The sequence below is a fragment of the Pan troglodytes genome, chromosome 7 (assembly GCF_028858775.2).
Source record: "Pan troglodytes isolate AG18354 chromosome 7, NHGRI_mPanTro3-v2.0_pri, whole genome shotgun sequence".
In the NCBI taxonomy this organism is placed as follows: domain Eukaryota; kingdom Metazoa; phylum Chordata; class Mammalia; order Primates; family Hominidae; genus Pan; species Pan troglodytes.
Window position 1 is genome coordinate 110837691 of NC_072405.2, and position 20265 is coordinate 110857955.

Sequence of the window (20265 nt, forward strand, 5' to 3'; positions counted from 1 at the left end):
GTTCTTGGACTTGATGGCAAAAGCACAATCCAAAAAAGGAAAACTGATTAATTAGATTTAATCAAAATGAAACATTTTTGATCTGCAAAAGACCTTGTTTAAGAGGATGAAAAACTATAGAGTGGGCCAGGTGTGGTGGCTCACACCTGTAATCCCAGCACTTTGGGAGGCCGAGGCAGGCAGATTGTTTGAGGTCAGGAGTTTGAGACCAGCCAGGACAACGTGGTGAAACCTCATCTCTACTAAAAATACAAAAAATTAGCCCTGCCTGGTGGTGCATGCCTGTAATCCCAGCTACTTGGGAGGTTGAGGCAGGAGAATCCCTTGAACCTGGGAGGTGGAGGCTGCAGTGAGCTGAAATTGCACCACTGCACTCCAGCCTGGGCGACAGAGCAAGACTCTCTCTCAAAACAAAACCAAAACAAGGAAACAAACAAACAACAACAACAACAACAACAAAACCGAAACTATAGAGTAAGAGAAAGTATTTGGAAACCAGATGGCCAACAAAGAACAAGTATCTAGAATACATAAAGAACTCTCAACACTCAACAGTAAAAAGCCAAATGATCCAATTCAAAAATGGGTAAAAGATATGAGAAGACATTTTACCAAAGAAGATATACAGATGGCAAATAAACACATGAAGATATTCGGCATCATAAGCCATAGTGAAATGCAAACTTAAGTCACAGTGAAATATCTTTACACATATATTAGAATGACTACAATAAAAAAAATAGTGACAACACCAAATGCTGGTGAGAATGCAGAAAACTGGTTCACTCATACGTTGCTGGTGGGAATGTAAAATGATATAGCCATTCTTAAAAACAATTCGGCAGTTTCTTTAAAAAGTAAACATGCAATTACCGTACGACCCAGCAATTGCACTTGTGGGCATTTATTCCAGAAAAATGAAGATTCATGGTCAGGCAAACACCTGTATGTGAAGATTTATAGCAGCTCTATTCATAATAGCTAAAAACTAGAAACAACCAGAGGTTCTTCAATGAGTAAATGGTTAAGCAAACTTTGGCACATCCAGACCATGGACTGCTGCTCAACAATAAAAAGAGACAAACTACTGATATAGTCAGCAACCTGGATGAACTTCCAACAAATTATGCAGAGCAAAAATGAGCCAATCCCTAAGGCAATTGATATTTATAGAATGTTCTACCCAAAATGGAAGGTACATTCTTTTAAGATACATGTGAAACATTTACCAAGATAGATCAAATTTGGGGCCACAAAACACGTTTCCATACATTTCAAAGGGCTAAGATCATACAATATATTTTTTTCTGACCTCCAGGAGGAAAGAGTCGTGTAGGGAGGATTAGGAAACTGTTCAATCCATCCACACAGGGCATGTTGAGACCAAGCTGTGAGTGCAGAGATAGAGGGAATTTTTTTTTTTTTGTTTCAGACGGGTCTCACTGTTGCCTAGGTTGGAGTGCAGTAATGTAATCTCACCTCACTGCAGGCTCTGCCTCCCAGGCTCAAGGGATCCTCCCACCTCAGCCTCCCCACTAGCTGGGACCACAGGTGCACACCACCATGCCTGGCTTATTTTTGTATTAGTTTGTAGAGATGGGATTTTGCCATGTTGCCTGGGCTGGTAAGGGAGACTTTTGAGGGACAGCAAAGTATAGAATGGATAGGCCTCCATTAGCACTTAAATGTGTAGGGTCAGAGAAAGAGAAAAGTCAGAGATAACTTCAAGATTTCTGGTTTGGCAATTAGGGTGTGGTAGTGGAAGTTCCCTTGACCAAGTAGGGAACACAGGCAGAAGAACCCCATGAAAGGCATAAGGTGGAAAGGACACGTCTGCTTCAGGGAAAGGTTGCGTTTGAGATGTCTCTGAGACACCTGGTTGAAGGCATCCAGAAGTAGAAAAAACTGGGCCTTTGAGCAGGGTCTGGGCATTGATCTCAGAGAATATGTAGAGGAATGATGCTAGAATGCAATGCCAGAAACACCAGAATTTCAGGAATGCTCAGAGGGAGAAGTGGCCTACAAAAGTAGGGGAGAAAGGAGAGCGATCTTTGAGAAGTAAGAAATGGTTGACAGTATCGAATGCCACAGAGAGGTCAAGTATGAGCCCAGCTAAAAAATCCCCAGGGATTCCATGGATTTAACACGTGGGTGTCATGCTCTGATAGCTTTTGTCCTCTATTAGTTAACCTCAGTTTCCTGTGTAAAGAGGATAACACCACTTAGCTCACTGGGGTCTTATAGGCTGAATTAAATAATAGATGAGACAGTGCAGCGCAGCCCCTGGTACAAAGTGGGCACTCAATAAATCTAATAAGGGTTTCTCTTGGGAGAAGCTGGCAATGCAAGCATGATGCCAAGGTGTTGTAAGAAGAGCTCTGCCAGTCAGTGCCAGTCTTGAAGGGTAGAGACCTTGTCAACACTGAGCACGTAGTAAGTGCTCAATAAATGGCAGCTGTTATTGCCATCTGCTGTTATTACTACAGCCACCCTTCGAGCAGTAGGGAGGCCTGTTGTTAGGAAGGTGGAAAGATCAATGTCTCTGCTTCTCTGGGTGGGGAACATGCATCAGACTACAGATAGGTTTTACCACTAGGTGATATTTAATGTGGCTTAGATGTCACTCCACTCAAGGTACAGATTCAAATGGCAAACCTGTCTCCCTAGTGTCAACTTTGTCATCCAAGGGTACTAGGATTTTTAAGTCATGGGCAAAGCAAGGTGCCAAGATACTCACAAGGAAAGTGACCTGCCAGCACTTCACCCTGCTCATCTGGAAAACGATGTCCTGGGTCTGGCTGTCAGGCAGGGTGATGCAGCAGCTGATCTCATTATTGCCAACAGAAAGAACAGCTCCAGAGCCCGATTCTGGGTAGTCACAGGTACAAGGATCCAGCTGCAGGTATCCATAGTGCCGTACCTCCCGGGCCAGTTCCAAAAACTGCTCCAAAGAGGGTGATGTGGGGGGAGGGGAGGCAAGAGGAAGCAAAAGACCACTTGAAACAGATGAAAACCTCATGTCAGAAGCTACTGCCATTCTAGGATAATACATGGAACTGAGTCACAGTGAAAGCTCCTTTTCTTGATCCTACACATAGAGATAATGCCCCTGGTGCTCACCAGAAGCCCGGGGGAAATTCATGGAGTGTCCTTCCAGGGAAGGGACCATTCCTGCCTCTTTCACCACTGTGTCCCTGCCCCTGTTATGGTGCTTGGTACACAGTGGAAATGAAAATATTCCATGAGTAAATGAAGAATGAAGAAAAGAGTCCATGAAATGGATGAACAGATATGATTCTGTCTCAGCAGATTATAATAGCAAGTAAACAAAAAAGTGTACATTGGCTTTTTTTTTTTTAGACGGAGTCTCGTTCTATCACCCAGGCTGGCGTGCTGCGGCACGATCTCGGCTCACTGCAACCTCCGACTCCCTGGTTCAAGTGATTATCCTGCCTCAGCCTCCCAAGTAGCTGGGATTACAGGCACGTGCCACCACACCCAACTAATTTTTGTATTTTTAGTGGAGACAGGGTTTCACCATGTTGGCCAGGATGGTCTTGATCTCCCGACCTTGTCGTGATCCACCTGCCTGAGCCTCCCAAAGTGCTGGGATTACAGACGTGAGCCACTGTGCCAGGGCTAAAATGTTGGCTTTTAAAAAACTAAGCTGAGATCTATGTAGGAAGAAAAGTGGTTCATTTCTACAGGCTGCTTTATATGATGGTGGTAGTAATTGCCAGAGAAAGAGATTTTAGAAATGGCAATGAGGACACGAGCTGGTCTGCTTTCTAAATAGAATTCCAGAGATCCCCCAGTTGCCCAGGGAAGACTTAAAATTTAGCTTTTCCCTCTGCTTCTGAAGGGACCTAAGAACTGAGGACAGTTGCATTCACACCACTGATCAAGGCATCCTGTCACATTAACGTCTGTCCAGGGCTTTCCATTTTGTTAATGATTGCATTTAAATAAGCTGGTATAGGTTTGGTGAACTCCACTCTGTTCTTCCAGCTTTCGCCATGGGCCTGGCCTAATGGTATGTGAGATGTGCATGCGGAGAACAGAGTTCCCACTTTAGCACATGGTTAAATCAGAAAGAAGACTACCTAGTGACAACTTGTGATCCTTTCCTGAAGCAAGGTAACTCACACCTCCTTTACAAGGACTCCGGAGGCGTTCTCTGATACAGTGAAACAGGCCGAGTCAGAAGCAGTAAGGGACAGCTGACTCCTGATCTCATGCTGGCAGGCGTATTCAAAGCCACTGTCCCATCCAGCCACATGTGCCAGCTCATTGTGCTATGGTCCAGGCTTCAGCTTGGGAGATGCATTAAGGTGCTGGCCTTCAGTTGGGTCAGTGAGAAACATCAGAAAGGACAGGTTGTAAGTACATGGTACTTGCGCAGTGATTGGGGGCAGGAGCTGAGTCATCTTGTCACAGAGCAGACAGAGAGTAGTGTCATGCTTTTGCTACAACACTTTTAAGTGATATGGTATAAATTTATAATTGTTTATCTTATTGTTTGATAACACTTCTTTAAAATTGTAATAATCTCTTGGCTGCAATGAGCTAAAAGAAAGGAAAGTGTTTGTTTAATTAAAAGTGAAGCTCTATTTTGCAAGAAAGTTGGTGATGAGTAAGTAACTTATGTAAAATGCCTGTTGGCATTTGACATTCGATAAAAGGGTGTTGTGATATTACTAACTATATGAACACCAGAAGACAGAATTCTACAAGGATTCTCTACTTGAAAATTAGTTAAGATTGTACCTAAAAAAGATAATTTAACATACACAGCTGCAGAAAGTATGTTTATATTAATATATTTTCATTTTGATCAGGGATTGGCAAACTTTTATGTAAAGAACCATCTAGTAAATATTTTCAGCTATACAGACATATGGTCCCTGTTGCAACTACTTACCTCTGCCACTGCAACACAAAAGCAGCCTTAGACAATACATGAATGAGTGATTGTAACTGTGTGCCAATAAAACTTTATTTGCAAAAAAAGTGGCCCATGGACCACAGCCTTTCTCTGATTTAGATCAAATGACTCTTTTTTAAGTTAATTTCATTCATTTCACTTCCAAGTTTTCTTGTACAGAAAGTATAGTTGTTAATGTGTTTGCTCCATTAGCAGAAGAACTTGACAAACAAATAATGTTGGTTACATATCAGTACATGTAGATGCTTTGAGAGAAAGTAAATCTCAATAATAATTAAAATTTTTAATTCAATTTATGTACTCAAAGCAAAGCTTTTTTAAAATAGCATTATTACAAATAGTATGGTAAATTCAGATAAAATGTTTATCATAGAAGATAAAATTTATTTTGTGGAAAAACTACAAATACACATTTTGGCAGGGCATGGTAAGAACAATAGTCTTACTAAATTAAGAAGTTTATAGGGCAGATATGTGTGAAGACTTGCTTGTGGTGTACACAGTTTGTAATTGCATCTGAAGTAACAGCAATATTCTATCCATCAAAACAGAAGCTGCACTTGTCAAAATTTACAAACACACAGAGAAACTGAACTCTTTTTTTTTTTGTGACAAAGCTGAGGTAGAACACTGGGCTGGCAGGTGGGGGGGATACTAAATTGTGGCAGTAGGTGCCTTTCCTTTTTCTTTTTTTGCAGTTCATCAATAAAAATCTTAAAGGTCTGAGCCTTTGAAGAATTATTTTCTGTTACGTATAAACGAGTCCTCTAAATTTTGGTTGTATTTCGTTCAAAAATCAATGTTGCAGTTGTGAACACTGGCAAAGTCAAAAGAATTTTTAAAAAGACAACACAACAAAACAGAGGCCATTTCTTCTGTTAAAATACGTCTTGTCTGTCAGACACATTCGCTGCTTGGGGGCAGGAGGTATGTGATTTGGTGACACCTTTACGGAAACTTTAAAAATGAATGTTTAGAAATATATCCTAAGGAATAATAGAACACATACTCAAAGAGGATGTTGGTTGAAATGTTCAGGGACTTCAGCCAGGAACTGTACCAGGTGCTGTGAATACACAGAGTATGTATAAATTATACACAGCCCTGGGCCTCATGGCTCTTGCTGCCAAAGTGATTTATAGCAGCAAGAGCTGGAAACAACCTGACTTCCAATAATAGAAAAGTGGTTAGCCAAACGACAATATAACCATAAAATGGAATACTCTGTAGTCACTAAAAATAATGCGGAGGATCTATATTAATTAACTCAGCAGAGGACTCACAATATACCGTCTGTATTTTTTTTAGAATCTTTAAACAATAAGCTTTTATTAATTCTGTACTCAGAACAATCAATGAAGATATTCTTATTTTTTTAAAAAGAGCCCCGCTTTTAGTGCTTGGTAGGTTTATCAGTTACAGAAACAGTTCAATTCTAATATGTTTCTTTAACTCCCTTTCAAGGGATTTCTCTTGGAGCAATATTTGATTCACCTTTGTTTGATTGTCTTCTTTCTGGAAAGCTTCTAATTTCTGCCTCTGTGCCTGTGTGGGTTTGGCCCATCCTTTTTCAATGTCCTGTATTGCCTTAAAATAACATAAGTTGTAAAATTAGCAGTCTTAGCAGAAATTAATCAATCTGACAAAAACATACTCTTGTATGAAGGGATATAAAAACAAACCCAAGTGGATATATATTTAGGGATTTAGCATATTATAAGTCTTATTTTTTAAATTAGTAAGAAGAGATTGTTCAACAGCTTGGGGACAATTGGCAACACTTGGCAAAAAAGAAAATAAAATTAGCTCTTTCCCCACACCACCTAATCAAATAAATTCCAGATAAAGATTTAAATGTATAAGACCATAAAAGAATCAGGAAAAAAATAAAGGTAAATATTTTTATCTGATCTTGAGGTAGGGAATATCTTTTTTAAGATATAAAAACAAAATGTCATAATGAAGAAATAGTCATATATAATTATGTGAAACATAAAACTTCTCTACCTGAAAACCAACAACAACAAAACTAAGAATCAAATGGAAAAACAAGAAAAATGATTGCATCATATATATCAAACAATATTTATATAAAGCAATAGGAAAAATGTAAGCATCACCAAAAGGAAAATGGGCAACAGCTATGTATCGGCAATTGACAAAATGGAGTTCCAAATAATAAGTATATTTGAATCATAAACACAGATATTGGAAAAAATATATTGATAAGGTCATTACTGCTATTGTTTATAACAATGAAACATTTTCAACTTGATAGTGGCAAACACATGTATAGTGCTTACTATGTGTCAGGCAATGTTCTAATTGCTTCAGAACAAGTCAATCCTTACAGCCACCCTGTGATGTAGGTACTGTTATGAAATGCCCCAAAATAGGTAACTGAGTTTGGGTATAACTAAATAATAGGCTATGATATCATTAAAAATTACACAGAATATTTAACAACATGGGAAATGTGTGTAATGTGCATGAAAAATATCAAATTGCCAAGTAAGAGTCTAGTAGTAGACCCTAATTTTTATAAAACAACAAAAAATAAATATAAAACAACATAAAACCCTCATATGGATACTTACAAGTCAAGGAAATGGATGTGGAAATACATGAAATGTATGAAATAAATATACCCAAAGAGTTAATCAATAGTTTATATATCTGGTTGATTTAAGATTTGGGGTGACATCTACTTTCATTTTTGAACTCTTTCACATTTGCAAACTTTTTATAAGATAAAAACTAATTTCACATTAAAAAAATTAAAGTTGAATATATTGTTGGGTCCTGTCTGGTCAGCCTAGGGTAACCATCATCAGCAAGTGTTCCCAAACTCCAAATCCCTAATGGGGTTCTTGGTTGCTTCCTAATCCACTGCAGGCTTCAGCAGAACGACACTGGGCTCAAAGGCAGAAATTGCCTTGAAGGCAATGGCCCCCTGTGGAACCACGTCAGGACTGTGGTGAAGCAACATGAAACGTGGAAGTAACAAAGCCTGTTGTCTCAGCCTACCCTCCCTGAGCTAGGCACCTTTTCCTGTGCTCTTTCTCTCTCCTCTCGGCACCCAGCTCCCTTCCCCTTTAGCCAGTCTGGCCCTGGGGAGGCCGTGGAATCAGCTGTCCACCTCTTCAGCCACACACACTCGGCCTGTGCTGCTCTAACTTGTCATGACGGGGCAGAATTGGCCATTGTCCCTCAGTTAGGCTGTCAACCCCTAAGGGAAGACCCCGCGCCCGTCGTCTCAGTGTGCCTTGCCCAGTGTCCTACATACGGCAATGCCCAGCAATTCTTTGCCAATTATCAGGTGTTTATTTTCACCTTAGTCTGAACATAAGCCTATCTGTTACATCCCTCAGTGATATTGGCAGGCTATGCTTTATCTCCCAGAGAAGAATGAAAAGCTAAATACGCCTTAAATATTGCTGTTTAGGCTGGGGGAAAAGGACATGGGATTTAGAGAGGAGAAGAAAAATAACAATATTTGTTGAAAACTTGTTTTAGATCGATTTTATCATTGACTTCTTCCCAACTACAGTGGTCCCCCTTATCCTCAGGGGACACTATCCAAGACTCCCAGGAGGGATGCCTGGTACTGTCATGGATAATACCAAACTCTATATATACTATGTTTTTTCCTGCATATACATACCTATGATAAAGTTTAATTTATAAATTAGGCACAGTAAGAGATGAACAACAATAACTAATAAGAAAATAGAACAAGTATAACAATATGCCAGCATCACTACTCTTGCACCTTAGGGCCATTATTAAGTAAAACTGGGGCCTTGAACACAAGTGTTGGGATACCAGGATGGTGATAACTGAGATCACTACTAAGTGACTGACGGGTGGATGATGCAGACAGCACGAAGAAACTGGACAAAGAGATGATTCATGTTCCGGGCCAGCAAGACATTTCATCATACTACTTAGAATGGCATGCAATTTAAAACTTATGAATTGTTTATTTCTGAAATTTTTTCACTTAATATTTTCAGACCATGCTTGACTGCAGGTAACTGAAACCACAGAAAGCAAGACCAAGAATAAGGGGGGCCTACTCTGTTCTGTGGGGAGGAACAATACCACCATTTTACAGATGAGTAAATTGAGGTTCAGAGAGGCTATGATGTTCAAGATGACCCAGCGAGTAAGTGGCAGGAGTTAGAGCAAACCCAGATCTGGACACTACACCAAGCCCTCCTTCCCTTGCCCAAGCCACTGAATTCTTACTAGGTAGGCAGCTACCCACCCCAAGGCTTTCTCTGTGTCGCCAATTCTTCCTCAAACCAAACCTACAGACCATACGAGAAAGCATGGTGTGAAGAACGAAACGCTGCCTTCTTTCCTGAATTGTACTTGATGGTAGAGCCCAGTAAGGGCTGTTGGCACAGGGGAACAATATCGAAAAGAAGGGATGGCTGTGTAAAGATAAACAGGAGTCAGAGCAGTAAGTACTAATCCAAGACCTGTCATTCACCATCAGAGTAACTGGATCCTCAGACACAGAGATGCAGATGTCTTACAGCAAAGGTAATGTAACTGTTTTGTTTCATTACCTTTTTTTTTTTTTGAGACGGAGTTTTGCTCCTGTTGCCCAGGCTGGAGTGCAATGGCGCAATCTCGGCTCACTGCAACCTCCGCCTCCCGGGTTCAAGTGATTCTCCTGTTTCAGCCTCCCAAGTAGCTGGGATTACAGGCATGCGTCACCATGCCCAGCTAATTTTTTGTCTTTTTAGTAGAGATGGGGTTTCACCATGTTGGTCAGGCTGGTCTCGAACTCCTGACCTCAGATACCTCGGATGATTGGCCTGCCTTAGCCTCCCGAAGTTCTGGGATTATAGGCATGAACCACCACACCTGGCCTTTTTTTTTTTTTTTTTTTTTTTTTTTTTTTGAGACAGGCTTACTCTGTTGCCCAGGCTGGAGTGCAGTGGTGTGATCTCATCTCACCGCAATCTCCGCCTCCTGGGCTTAAGCCATACTCTTGCCCCAGCCTCCCGAGTAGCTGGGACTACAGGCATGTGCCACCACACCTGGCTAATTTTTGTATTTTTAGTAGAGACGGGGGTTCACCACATTGGCCAGGCTGGTCTCAAACTCCTAATCTCAGGTGATCTGCCCACCTCTGCCTCCCAAAGTGTTGGAATTATAGGCGTGAGCCAGTGCGCCCAGCCTTATATCATTACCTTTGAAAAGAGTTGACCCTGATTGTGGGTTCACAAGTCATCAACTCAAATGTGATATTACACAGTGCCTCACTCTGAGTAGGTCCAGACAATGAGAGTCGAGTCTAGACAAGTCTACTCAGTTACATGGTTCCCTGAACACTGGCTGAGAGGGGCTTATGCAGAACTGAACTTAAAAAATCAAGCATCCTAAAGGTGCTGCAGATAGAAAAAAAGAAAAAATAATAAAATTAAAAATTTTAAAAATCAAGCAAAATCACATAAGCCATAGTCTTCCTGAGCTTCAGTCTCACACGCTCTAGTGTCCTCTGCAGAGGGCACAGTAGTGAGAAATGGAGGTCATATGCCTCTCAAAGGCCGGCACTGGCCACTCGGCTCTGGCGAAAGCATGGTGGAGAAGGGCAAGGGACGTGTGTGCCTGGACAAGGTCACCAGGCCATAGGGGAGTCAGGAAGCCAAAGGTCAGCCCCCCTCCACTCACCAGGCCATGGGCCCCGATGCAGGACTAGCCCCACCTGGAGGATGGGGTGCCTTTTTCTAATTTGCATCACTGTCCAGGCCAGCAATGGCCCTGCTGAAATGCAGGCCCAGAATTGACTGAGCCTTCAAAATGTATACTTACTTATAGTTTTAAATGCAATCTCTCATTTTTAAACTCAGGTTAAAAGAGGAGCAGAAGAAAGGAAACAGGCTGTGGGAATTCAGTTGACTCATTGGATATTACTGGGCACATCTGCTTTAGAAAATCAAAGCTGTGCCCCTTAATAGTTAATTATGGTGGCTCCATTATTTATCAGAACTCAAGAGCTTTTCATGTTAACTTTTTTAAAGGATGACTGCTTCTTAGTCTTTTTTTTTTTTTTGACAGAGTCTCGTGCTGTCACCCAAGCAGGAGTACAGTGACATATTCTTGGCTCCCTGCAACCTCTGCCTCCTGGGTTCAAGTGATTCTCCTGCCTCAGCCTCCCGAGTAGCTGGGACTACAGGCGTGCGCCACCGTGCCCAGCTAATTTTTGTATTTTCAGTAGAGATGGAGTTTCACCATGTTAACCAGGCTGGTCTTGAACTCCTGACCTCAGGTGATCCACCTGCCTTGGCCTCTCAAAGTGCTGGGATTACAAGTGTGAGCCACCATGCCTGACCACTTCTTAGTCTTTCACATATCCCAGGCACCCAGGACACAGGAGGAATGAGACAGTCTCTGCCCTTGGCCATTCAGAGTCTGGTTGGGAGAAGTGGGAGGAAGGTAGGAATTTTCTTCTGGGGAGAGCCAAGGCAGGCCTCCCAAAAGAGGCAGTGATTGTGGTCCTGACTCTCTTGCTGACCTTGGACCCACCTTTGACTTCTTAGCTCCTCTACCCAGATTCAGGGAACAATGATGATGATGATGATGATGATGATGATGATGATGATAATGATGATGATAAAGATTATTATGACATCAACTACAATTTTTTGGAGACTTTGCCAGGCAATGAGCTAAGGTTTGTATGACAGTCTATTAAAGCTTGGAGAAAACTTAGAGATTATGTTAGTTCCACCTCTTCTCAACAGGGAGATGTCGTGGTTCAGAAGGATGCAGTGGCTGGCCCAGGGTCACCCAGAGAGAGGATCAGTGTCAGAGCAAGGGACAGAATTCATTTCTGAAACTGCAATTCAGTGTGCCTCCCATGAAGCCACGTTTTTTTAGCTTTGAGCAGAGGAAGTACCATCATCTGTTTCCCTCTGGTTATAAATCTTTAATGAAAACAGATTTAAAAAGTCACATTATGATGCTCGAAGCTCTGACCTCTCATCACAATGAGAAGCAAAAGACATGCCATAAAGATGATATTTCCCACAGGAACGATATTAGAATTATGTGATGCAATCTCATCCAAGGACATGGTATCAAACCAGACACAGCTAATAATGTATCATAATAGCGAGGATACAGTAGCAAGGATGGGCCTCAATAAACATTTAAAGTGGAAAAATTCTTCTGTAACTCATATCAAGTACACTGACACATGATTTTTTTTTTTTGAGACAGGTTCTTGGTATGTTGCCCAGACTGGAGTGTAATGGCGTGATCACATCTTAAGTGACCTCCGCCTTCTGGGCTCAAGCCATCCTCCTACCTCAGCCTCCTGAGTAGCTGGGACCACAGGCACACACCATCATGCCTGGCTGACTTTTACATTTTTGGTAGAGATGGGATTTTGCCATAGTGCCCAGGCTGGTCTTGAACTCCTGAGCTCAAGTAATCCACCTGCTTCAGCCTCTCAAAGTGCTGGGATTACAGGTGTGTGTCCCCATTTCCAGGCTGAACATAATTATACATGGATTAATGTATAGTACGGAATGAACTCAAAGCTATATTCTAGCCATAAAAATACAATGGTGAACATTAAACATTTAATAAGTGATATTTTGATTTGCCCTCTTAGAATTTAGAAGAGCTTTAGGGTCTTGATCTCTAAAAGTCACTTAAGGAGGCATGGGCTAAATTTCTTTCCCTCTTCTACGCCCTCTGGTAAGCCAGGGTATCAAAATCCACCCATTGACCTTTTTCTACACCCAAAGTACCACAGTAGGTTTTATTAACATTCCACTTGAAAAGCTCATTAAAAGTAATAACTTATCCACCATCTCTCTCTCTCCTGAGTTTATAAAAGCTACCGAGTGTAGCAGCTTAGAGTCACGCTAAATAAAGGCCACCTGTAAACAAGTGTTGTTAAATTTCTTTAGCTACATCCTCTATTAATCCAAATCCACTACTCAATCTTTTGACAGCAAATCTAATGTTTTTCTTCCTGAAAGTGTGGATGGTACCAACTACCTTACAGAGTTGTTATGAAGCTCCAATGACATAACGCACTTAATTAATACGATGCCAGGCCCACCAAAGGGCTTAATGCTGACATCGTGCCCGGAACAATTCCAGTTTCTGGGGATGCAGCAGTGAATGAATAAATACCCACTTTCATGGAGAAATCATTCCAGTAGGGAGAGAGTAAACAAATATACACAACACACACACATACTTACATTGGCAGATGGTAGAAATGCTACGGAGGAAAAAGAACAAGGACATTGGGATTTGGGGTTTAGCCTGAGTGAGATGGAAAGTCTGGGAGGGGTTGGAGCAGGGCAGGGCTGTGACCCACCACCCTGCCTGCTGCCTGAGAATAGACTGTGAGATGTTCTCAGGGAACTCACTGAAAGAAGCTTCTGAGCTTTCTTCCCAGAATTGTGGAGCCAAGCCTGGAAAAGATCAGGTCTCCGAAGATGGCGGTGTGGTGAGTGTGAACACCTGGGGCAGCTGGTGACCTGGGTGTGTATGTTGGCGGCAGCACCGGCTGACCATTCCATAACTTGGCCGAAGCTTCATCACACGAGGCAGGAGAAGGGAACTGAGGCCAAGCTCGAAATTTACTTTATTAGAGGCTGGGGGTAGGAGTAGGTAGGGCCAACTACATAATTTTCAGGGTCTACCTAGTGCAAAATGAAAATGTTGTTCAAAAATTAAAAATTTTGGGTAATGGGCACAAAAAAATAGAATGAAGACCTAGTATTTGCTAGCACAACAGGATGACTATAGTAAAAAAAATTAATTGTACATTTAAAAATAACTAAAAGAGTATAATTGGAGTGTTTGTAACATAAAGGATAAATGCTTGAGGAAATAGATACCTTATTTACCCTGATGGGATTATTAGACACTGCATGCCTGCATGAAAATATCTCATGTAACCCATAAATATTATATATATACCTATTATGTACCAATGAAAATTTAATTTTTTAAAATAAAAACTAAAAATAAAATGAAGAATTTCAAGATGGTAACCACGATCATTACAAGAGCATGGGTTCTCTGAGCCTGGAGCCCAGCGCAACTGCACAGGCCACACGCCCACCCAGCTGGAGCCAATGGCAGGCAGGTTGCTTGTTGGCTCAGGAGCAAGAAGGCTATGCTAGAGTGAGAGTTAAGGATCACGTGTGACTTTAAGTTATCAGGGATATCCTTTCTAGGCTCATGATGACAGTGTGTCAGCTGCAAATTCAGAGATGGATTGTTAAAATGGAGATAGAATTCCTTTTCTCTCTCTAAACTCCTCTACTTTTTACATTTTATTGTTATCGTGGTAAAATATATACAACGTAACTTGTCATTTTAACTGTTCACAAAATTCAGAGTCATTATATACATTCACAATGTTGGATAATCATCACTGCTATTTAGAGCTAAAACTTTTTTTTTATCATCCCCCAACAAAAACTTGTACCCATCAAACAATAACAACTTCTTCTCCACTCCCCACAGCCCCTGGTAATCTCTGTTCTACTTTCTGTCTCTATGAATTTGCCTATTTTAGGTATGGAGGTAGAATTATTAACTGCCACATAATTTTTTTAGTGACTCCAAGCCAACATGGCCTATGATCTATGGTGCTGTCTGAGCTCTTGGTGACCCTCACCTGCATGTAGAGCAAATCTACCGCCACCCTGCAGTCCATCAGCACGGAGTCGAGGGATGGATCCATATACCTGCAAAATTCAGGAGCGTGAAATTCATTCCTGTGACATGGCCCATGGGCACACCTGGCAAGTGCTTTGGAAAGTGGTGGCCCTCTACCCTATGAACCAGGGCCCCCTTTTCCAACAAAGCCACACCTCCACTTGCCCAGCTTTCACTCTGCCCCTCCACCTCTTTTGTTTCCTAATTTCTTTACACCGTAAGCTCTTGCCTGGAGGGCTCTAAGAGTAAAGAGGCATAAAAATAAAGCTTTAGGGGAATGGTCTGCATCCCTGTTCACATTCAGCCTCACTCTTGGCCACCAAGATGTGGATTCCCTTTCTCCACCACACAATACCTGGCATAGTCAACTGCCCCATACAGACCTACCCCCATATTCACCACCCTGCAGCAGGGCCACCCTCATCTCTTGCCTGAGCTGCTCTGGGAGCCTCCTTTCCAGGCTTTCTGTCTCAGCCACGTGCCCTTAATCTGATGCTCCACATTCTAACCAGGGTGGTCTTTCCTGTGAAACTTTTCAGACTCTCATTGTTCCTGGAGTTAGATATTTATTCTACTCACTTTCAAGGCCCTTCCGGGGACCACCCCCACTTTCATTTCCAGTTCCATCTCTCACCAACCCCACCACCAACGCTACATTCCAACCATGTTTTCTCTCCTCTCTCCCTGCCTGGAAGACCAAGGCCCTCACCAGTCTCCTCCCCTGACTGATTGGCCTTTCTTTGCAAGCCTTATGCAGTGCCCCCTCCTCTGGTCCCTACTCCCCAAGGCTGTATTAGCCGCCTGTCCACTGTGCTTCCTCTGCACCCTGAGTTTATTCCAATTGCCACTCTGATTAAGTTTTCTTGACACCATCTGTGAAGAACCCCAAGGCCAGGAGCCTATCCAGAGTTGCCCCTCTGCATCTTGACAGAGTGATTTGCAAATAGCAGGGGCTCCGTGTCTGCCTGTCAGATCCAGAATCACGAGGAACTGAAATTAATGACTGTAGAAGCACAGTAGCATGTTAAGAAGGGACTGAAACTGTCAGGAAAGGGTACCTATGGCTGATCTCTACCAACCAGAAGGCAGAGGCAAGCAGAGTTGCTATGCTCAGAATAGGGTGAATAGACCAATGGGGTTGGCTTAGACCAGGAAAGGGATAAATATGGTGCTTGAAGGTCAACTTCATTCTGGGGTGGGGAGAAGTAACTGAAGCATCCCTACTTACATTCCAGGTAACTATGCACCCACACATCCCAGAGGCCCCTGTGTGCAGAGAATAGACCCATCCCAGACTGGGGCTCCCACAGGCCAGCACAGGTACCCTCTGGCCTGGAGGAAGCCATATCATCATCATTGGAGAGATGCACCCAGGCATCTCTCCTTAAGGACAGAGAAGTCCTTAAGACGCCACTTAGGCCTCACTGAGGCTTCACCTGCTGGGAATCACTCAGCTTTTGGAGCTAGCCTTCCAGCTCCCACGCGGCAAGACTTCCCTCTGGAAAGAGGGCAAGGCACCTGCAGGAGCCTATGCCAGAATCTCCCCTCCAGAGACCTGATCCTCAGCTCTGACAATAGAAGTGGAACCTCCTTTCTTCCCAGTTCCCATCAACAGAGGCAATCTGCCTAGATCTGAGATGCTGGCTAATAATTTGGGGTAGATGTTTTCTCTTGCACGTATCATCTAGAGTTTACGTATTTAAAAAAGACATAGGCAATGCCTAATTTCTAATTCAAGCTTCAAGGTAAGAAACAGAATCATCATCTCTCCTTTGATCTCAGGTTTTATGAAGAACACATGAGTGAAAATCTAAGCCCCAAAGATTTTTTTTTTTTTTGCTTCCTATAATCATCATCATCATCAATATAACAGTCACAAACATGACCAAAACTTACTGAGCATATGGGGCTATTTTACATAACTCTTGCAATAACCCTTATAATAATCCAATAAACTATTTTTATTATTCCCATTTTACAGATAAAGAAACTGAGGCTTAGAGAGCTTGAACAACTTGGCTAGGTTTACGCAGCTAAGACCTGAGCAAGCCGCAACTTAGATTCACATACTGTAATTCCAGGAACAACTGTGCTCAGCCATTCACTACAGCAAGCAGCTTCCAGAACAGCTGTGCTCTAAATCATTGGATGGAACTGAGTCCTTCTCCCCTTCTCAGGGTTTCACACCTGAAGATCTGGACCATTCCTCAGGATACTTCTGAACAGCAGTATATGAACTGCCTTGCTGGGAATATCCTTCCACAATTCAAAGCCACAAACTGGAGCTCTAGAGCAAGGCATCACAAGGTCAAGGGAATTCTTAGATTTCAAAATACCTTTCTTTAAAACTTCTGTACTCAGATAACAGAATAAATGGGCTGGGAGAGAGCGAGCCTAAGGAGCAATCCCCTGCAGCCACGGTAATAAACACTGGGAGCTGCAGGTTATAGGACTGGGGGTGCATAAGGTCCTGCTGCTCAGTGCTATTTTCTGTAATATTTTGTTCTCCACAGGCCCCTGTGTTACTGGAGGAAATGACAATATTTTCTGCAGAGGGATACTTGTGTCCTACCTATCTAGGAATATGGATGGCCCTGTACACATCCTTTAGGCATGTGTAAGCCCAGTACTTAGAGTTCAAATTCACTGCAAACTGGCTGAATCCACCCTTCACCTTCGGGGAATACCACACTTCTACGGATAAATCAGATCTGGTTGTAATCATCAACAAAGTCCCTCCATTAATGCAGTCAGTGATGCATTGCAAAGCAAACCCAAGGCCAGCCATTTCCCACCATTACCTGCTTTAATCCATGTCCCCTGGCCCCGCCCCTGGTTTTCAAGTCTTACTTTCTTGTTCGCCTATCAGTAGAGATGCAGAAAGATGGCTACCCTCCTCATTTTCATACCCCACCCCGCCCTGAGTATTTACCTGAGACTACTGATAGTAGATGATAGATGTTGATCCTCAACATCCTATTCTTTAGGACAAATATTCAGAAACTAGTTTATTTCACCCTCTCTCATTTTCATTGCTTTTCTTTTCTTTTTGAGACAGGGTCTTGCACTGTTGCCCAGGTTGCAGTGCAGTGGTGTAATCTTGGCTCACTGCAGCCTCGATCTTCTGGGCTTAAGTGAGTCTCCTGCCTCAGCCTCCTGAATAGCTGGACCACAGATGCACAACACCACATCTGGCTAATTTTTTTGATTTTTAGTGGAGATGAGGTCTTGCTATGTTGCCCAGGCTGATCTTGAACTCCTGGGCTCCAGCAATCCTCTTGCCTTGGTCTCCCAAAGTACTGGGATTATAGGCATAAGCCACAGCACCTGGCCTTCATTGCTTTTCTCAGAGCCTTCTCTAAGTTCTTGGTCTCCAGCTGTCAGGCTATGAGCAGGATGTGACGGGATTCTGGTAAGTCCTGATGGGCAATGGCGAAGTGTCGTCAAACGCCTCTGTCACTTTCAGAACCTACTTACCACTTTCGGAGTCCAACCTTACAGTTTTCCACCTCAGAACTTCCAAGACTAACATAAGGGAGTTCAAAGTCGGCCAATTTTTTCACAACTAGAGAAAGGGGAAAGCCGGTCTTACTGGTTGAAACAGCACAGACAGCTTATATACAGCAGCTTTCAAATGAGAAAATAAAACCTTATTATTGGAAATAATAAAATCACAGTAAGAATATCCTCTGTATTTACATGTAATTTTAACTTCCTGAAGTTCATTCAAAAAATAAATATCATTTGATCCTCAAAAAAAAAAAAACAGCCCCTTGAGTGGGGGGTGTTTTACACTGTGATATAGATGAAAAAATAGATTTGGAGACATCCAGCACCTTCGCAGCTCACCGCAGGGCCTAGCAGCCAACCCTCTACACAAGCCCCTTAACTTCCAACTCAAAACCACCTCCCCTGGCTTCTTGAGGACATTTATAAACTACTTTAATATAACTGATGCCATTTCACAAAAAAAAAAAAACTTGTAATATTTAGAAACATACTGTAGAGAAAACAAAAGATAGGAGAATCAGACTGTCTTCTTACACTATCTCATTACACTTGAAAAAAAGAATCTAATAACTCATTGATATCATCCACAAATATTCCTTAACAAGGAGAAATGATGCTGTGGTGGGGCGTCCTGACCCCTGGAGTCTAGCACTCCATTCACAGGAAATGGTGCAGGCGAGTGGTCAGTGGTCAGGCCGGGCCTGCGGTAAAGGGGAGGGGGTCAGGATTAGGGCTGGGGGTACACAAGTGCAGTTACTGGACCACCCAAGGTATGAGCGGTTTGCCCCCACTTTCCCCTAACAAGGACGCAACCTCCTATTCCCTAAACCCTTAACCCAGTGACTGAGAACAGTGGTAGGGATCACAGCCCAGTGGGTGGCCAGCCCCTCAGCTGTGACTCCTGTGAGCCCCTGCTCACACCTGTCCACCCCATCTCCTAGCTGATTCATTTGTTCCTTCCTTCTTACCAGAGAGCTTGCCCTCCTTGCCAAACCGAATGAGAAAGAGGCCGAAGTAGCCCAAGAGCTCTCGACACAGTCCAATTTTGTGTGACACCACCTTTAACCAGAAACAAGCAGAAGGGGAAAAAGTTAGGTCTGCCCACCATGCATCCTAACTGTGACATGCAGACTTGGAAATGGCCGGTACACATCAATAAAAAATGCTGTCATGGGTTAGTGAACACTCAAAGAAAGCTTTTTGAAATCAAAAAATGGTATCCATTTTAGAAAATTTTAAAACACAAAAAAATTAGAATAAAGAAAATAAAAATCAGTCCCACCACAACGGACAGAGGCTGGCCCCAAGTTGAGGTTGGTCATCCCATCTCAGATGTGGACACACTCCCGGATTGTCTTGGTCTTTATTTTCCCCCGGAGGGCAGCAGCCATGCTCCATGAACATCTGTCCTTCTGTGATGTCTGTCCCTGGAGCCTGCACACTAGTTTACCTTCCTGTGGGCTGCATTACCAGCTATTTGGAAAAGGATCACTCCCCGCTGCATGGCTGGCATACATACGTGCATGCGCTACTGCCCACCTTTGACACGCCAGGCCTGCTTCGCCTTGATGTTTCCTGCGATGGTCAACTGTAATTTACTAGGATGTTTGCAAAATGGAAACCTCAGATCCCAGGCACAGGTTGCCTTCCTTCACATTCCTCTTTGACTTATATCAAACAGCTTTCATTTCAACACCAGTGGCTTCATTTTTACCATCAGCCTATCAGGGTGTCACCTCACAGCACTGGACATCTACTCACGCTCCCTTAGCAGAAAATTCTACACGACCACAGGCTACCTCCCTGCCATCTGCCCAGCCCAGCCCCTATTTAACACTGGGCTCTCGAGTAATTTCTTTATACTCCTGGTCTTAACTCACTAAATCACCTCTGTACCACGCAAGGAGTGGCCTCCAAGCACTGCCCTCCAGAGCTGCTTTACCCATGGCTCCCAGTTCTCTAGGTGGCAGTTGTACAAATACCAGGCTCACAGGGGGCCTTCTCTTGTCAGAGATACAGAAATTACCCCCAGGAAGCAGTCTGATTAGGTGGCTGGTATGAGTGGGTGTTCTCAGCATAGCTTTGAAAATAAAGAGCAG

The 20265-nt window shown here is 42.8% G+C and overlaps 1 protein-coding gene across 3 annotated transcripts in view; it reads right to left on the minus strand.

The window, feature by feature from the left end:
* SNX31 (sorting nexin 31) overlaps positions 1–20265 on the minus strand; it is an 83205-nt gene that overhangs the window by 27546 nt on the left and 35394 nt on the right. For all 3 annotated transcript variants that reach the window (XR_008536932.2, XM_054657426.2, XM_016959732.4), the window contains 5 exons: positions 19135–19225; positions 18134–18221; positions 14616–14685; positions 6440–6532; positions 2738–2941 (listed from right to left, as the gene is read on the minus strand). Coding sequence is in view for 2 of the 3 variants with exons in the window: in XM_054657426.2 (XP_054513401.1) it covers positions 2738–2941; positions 6440–6532; positions 14616–14685; positions 18134–18221; positions 19135–19225 (546 nt within the window). In the remaining variant the exon portion in view is untranslated. The remainder of the gene's footprint in view (positions 1–2737; positions 2942–6439; positions 6533–14615; positions 14686–18133; positions 18222–19134; positions 19226–20265) is intronic.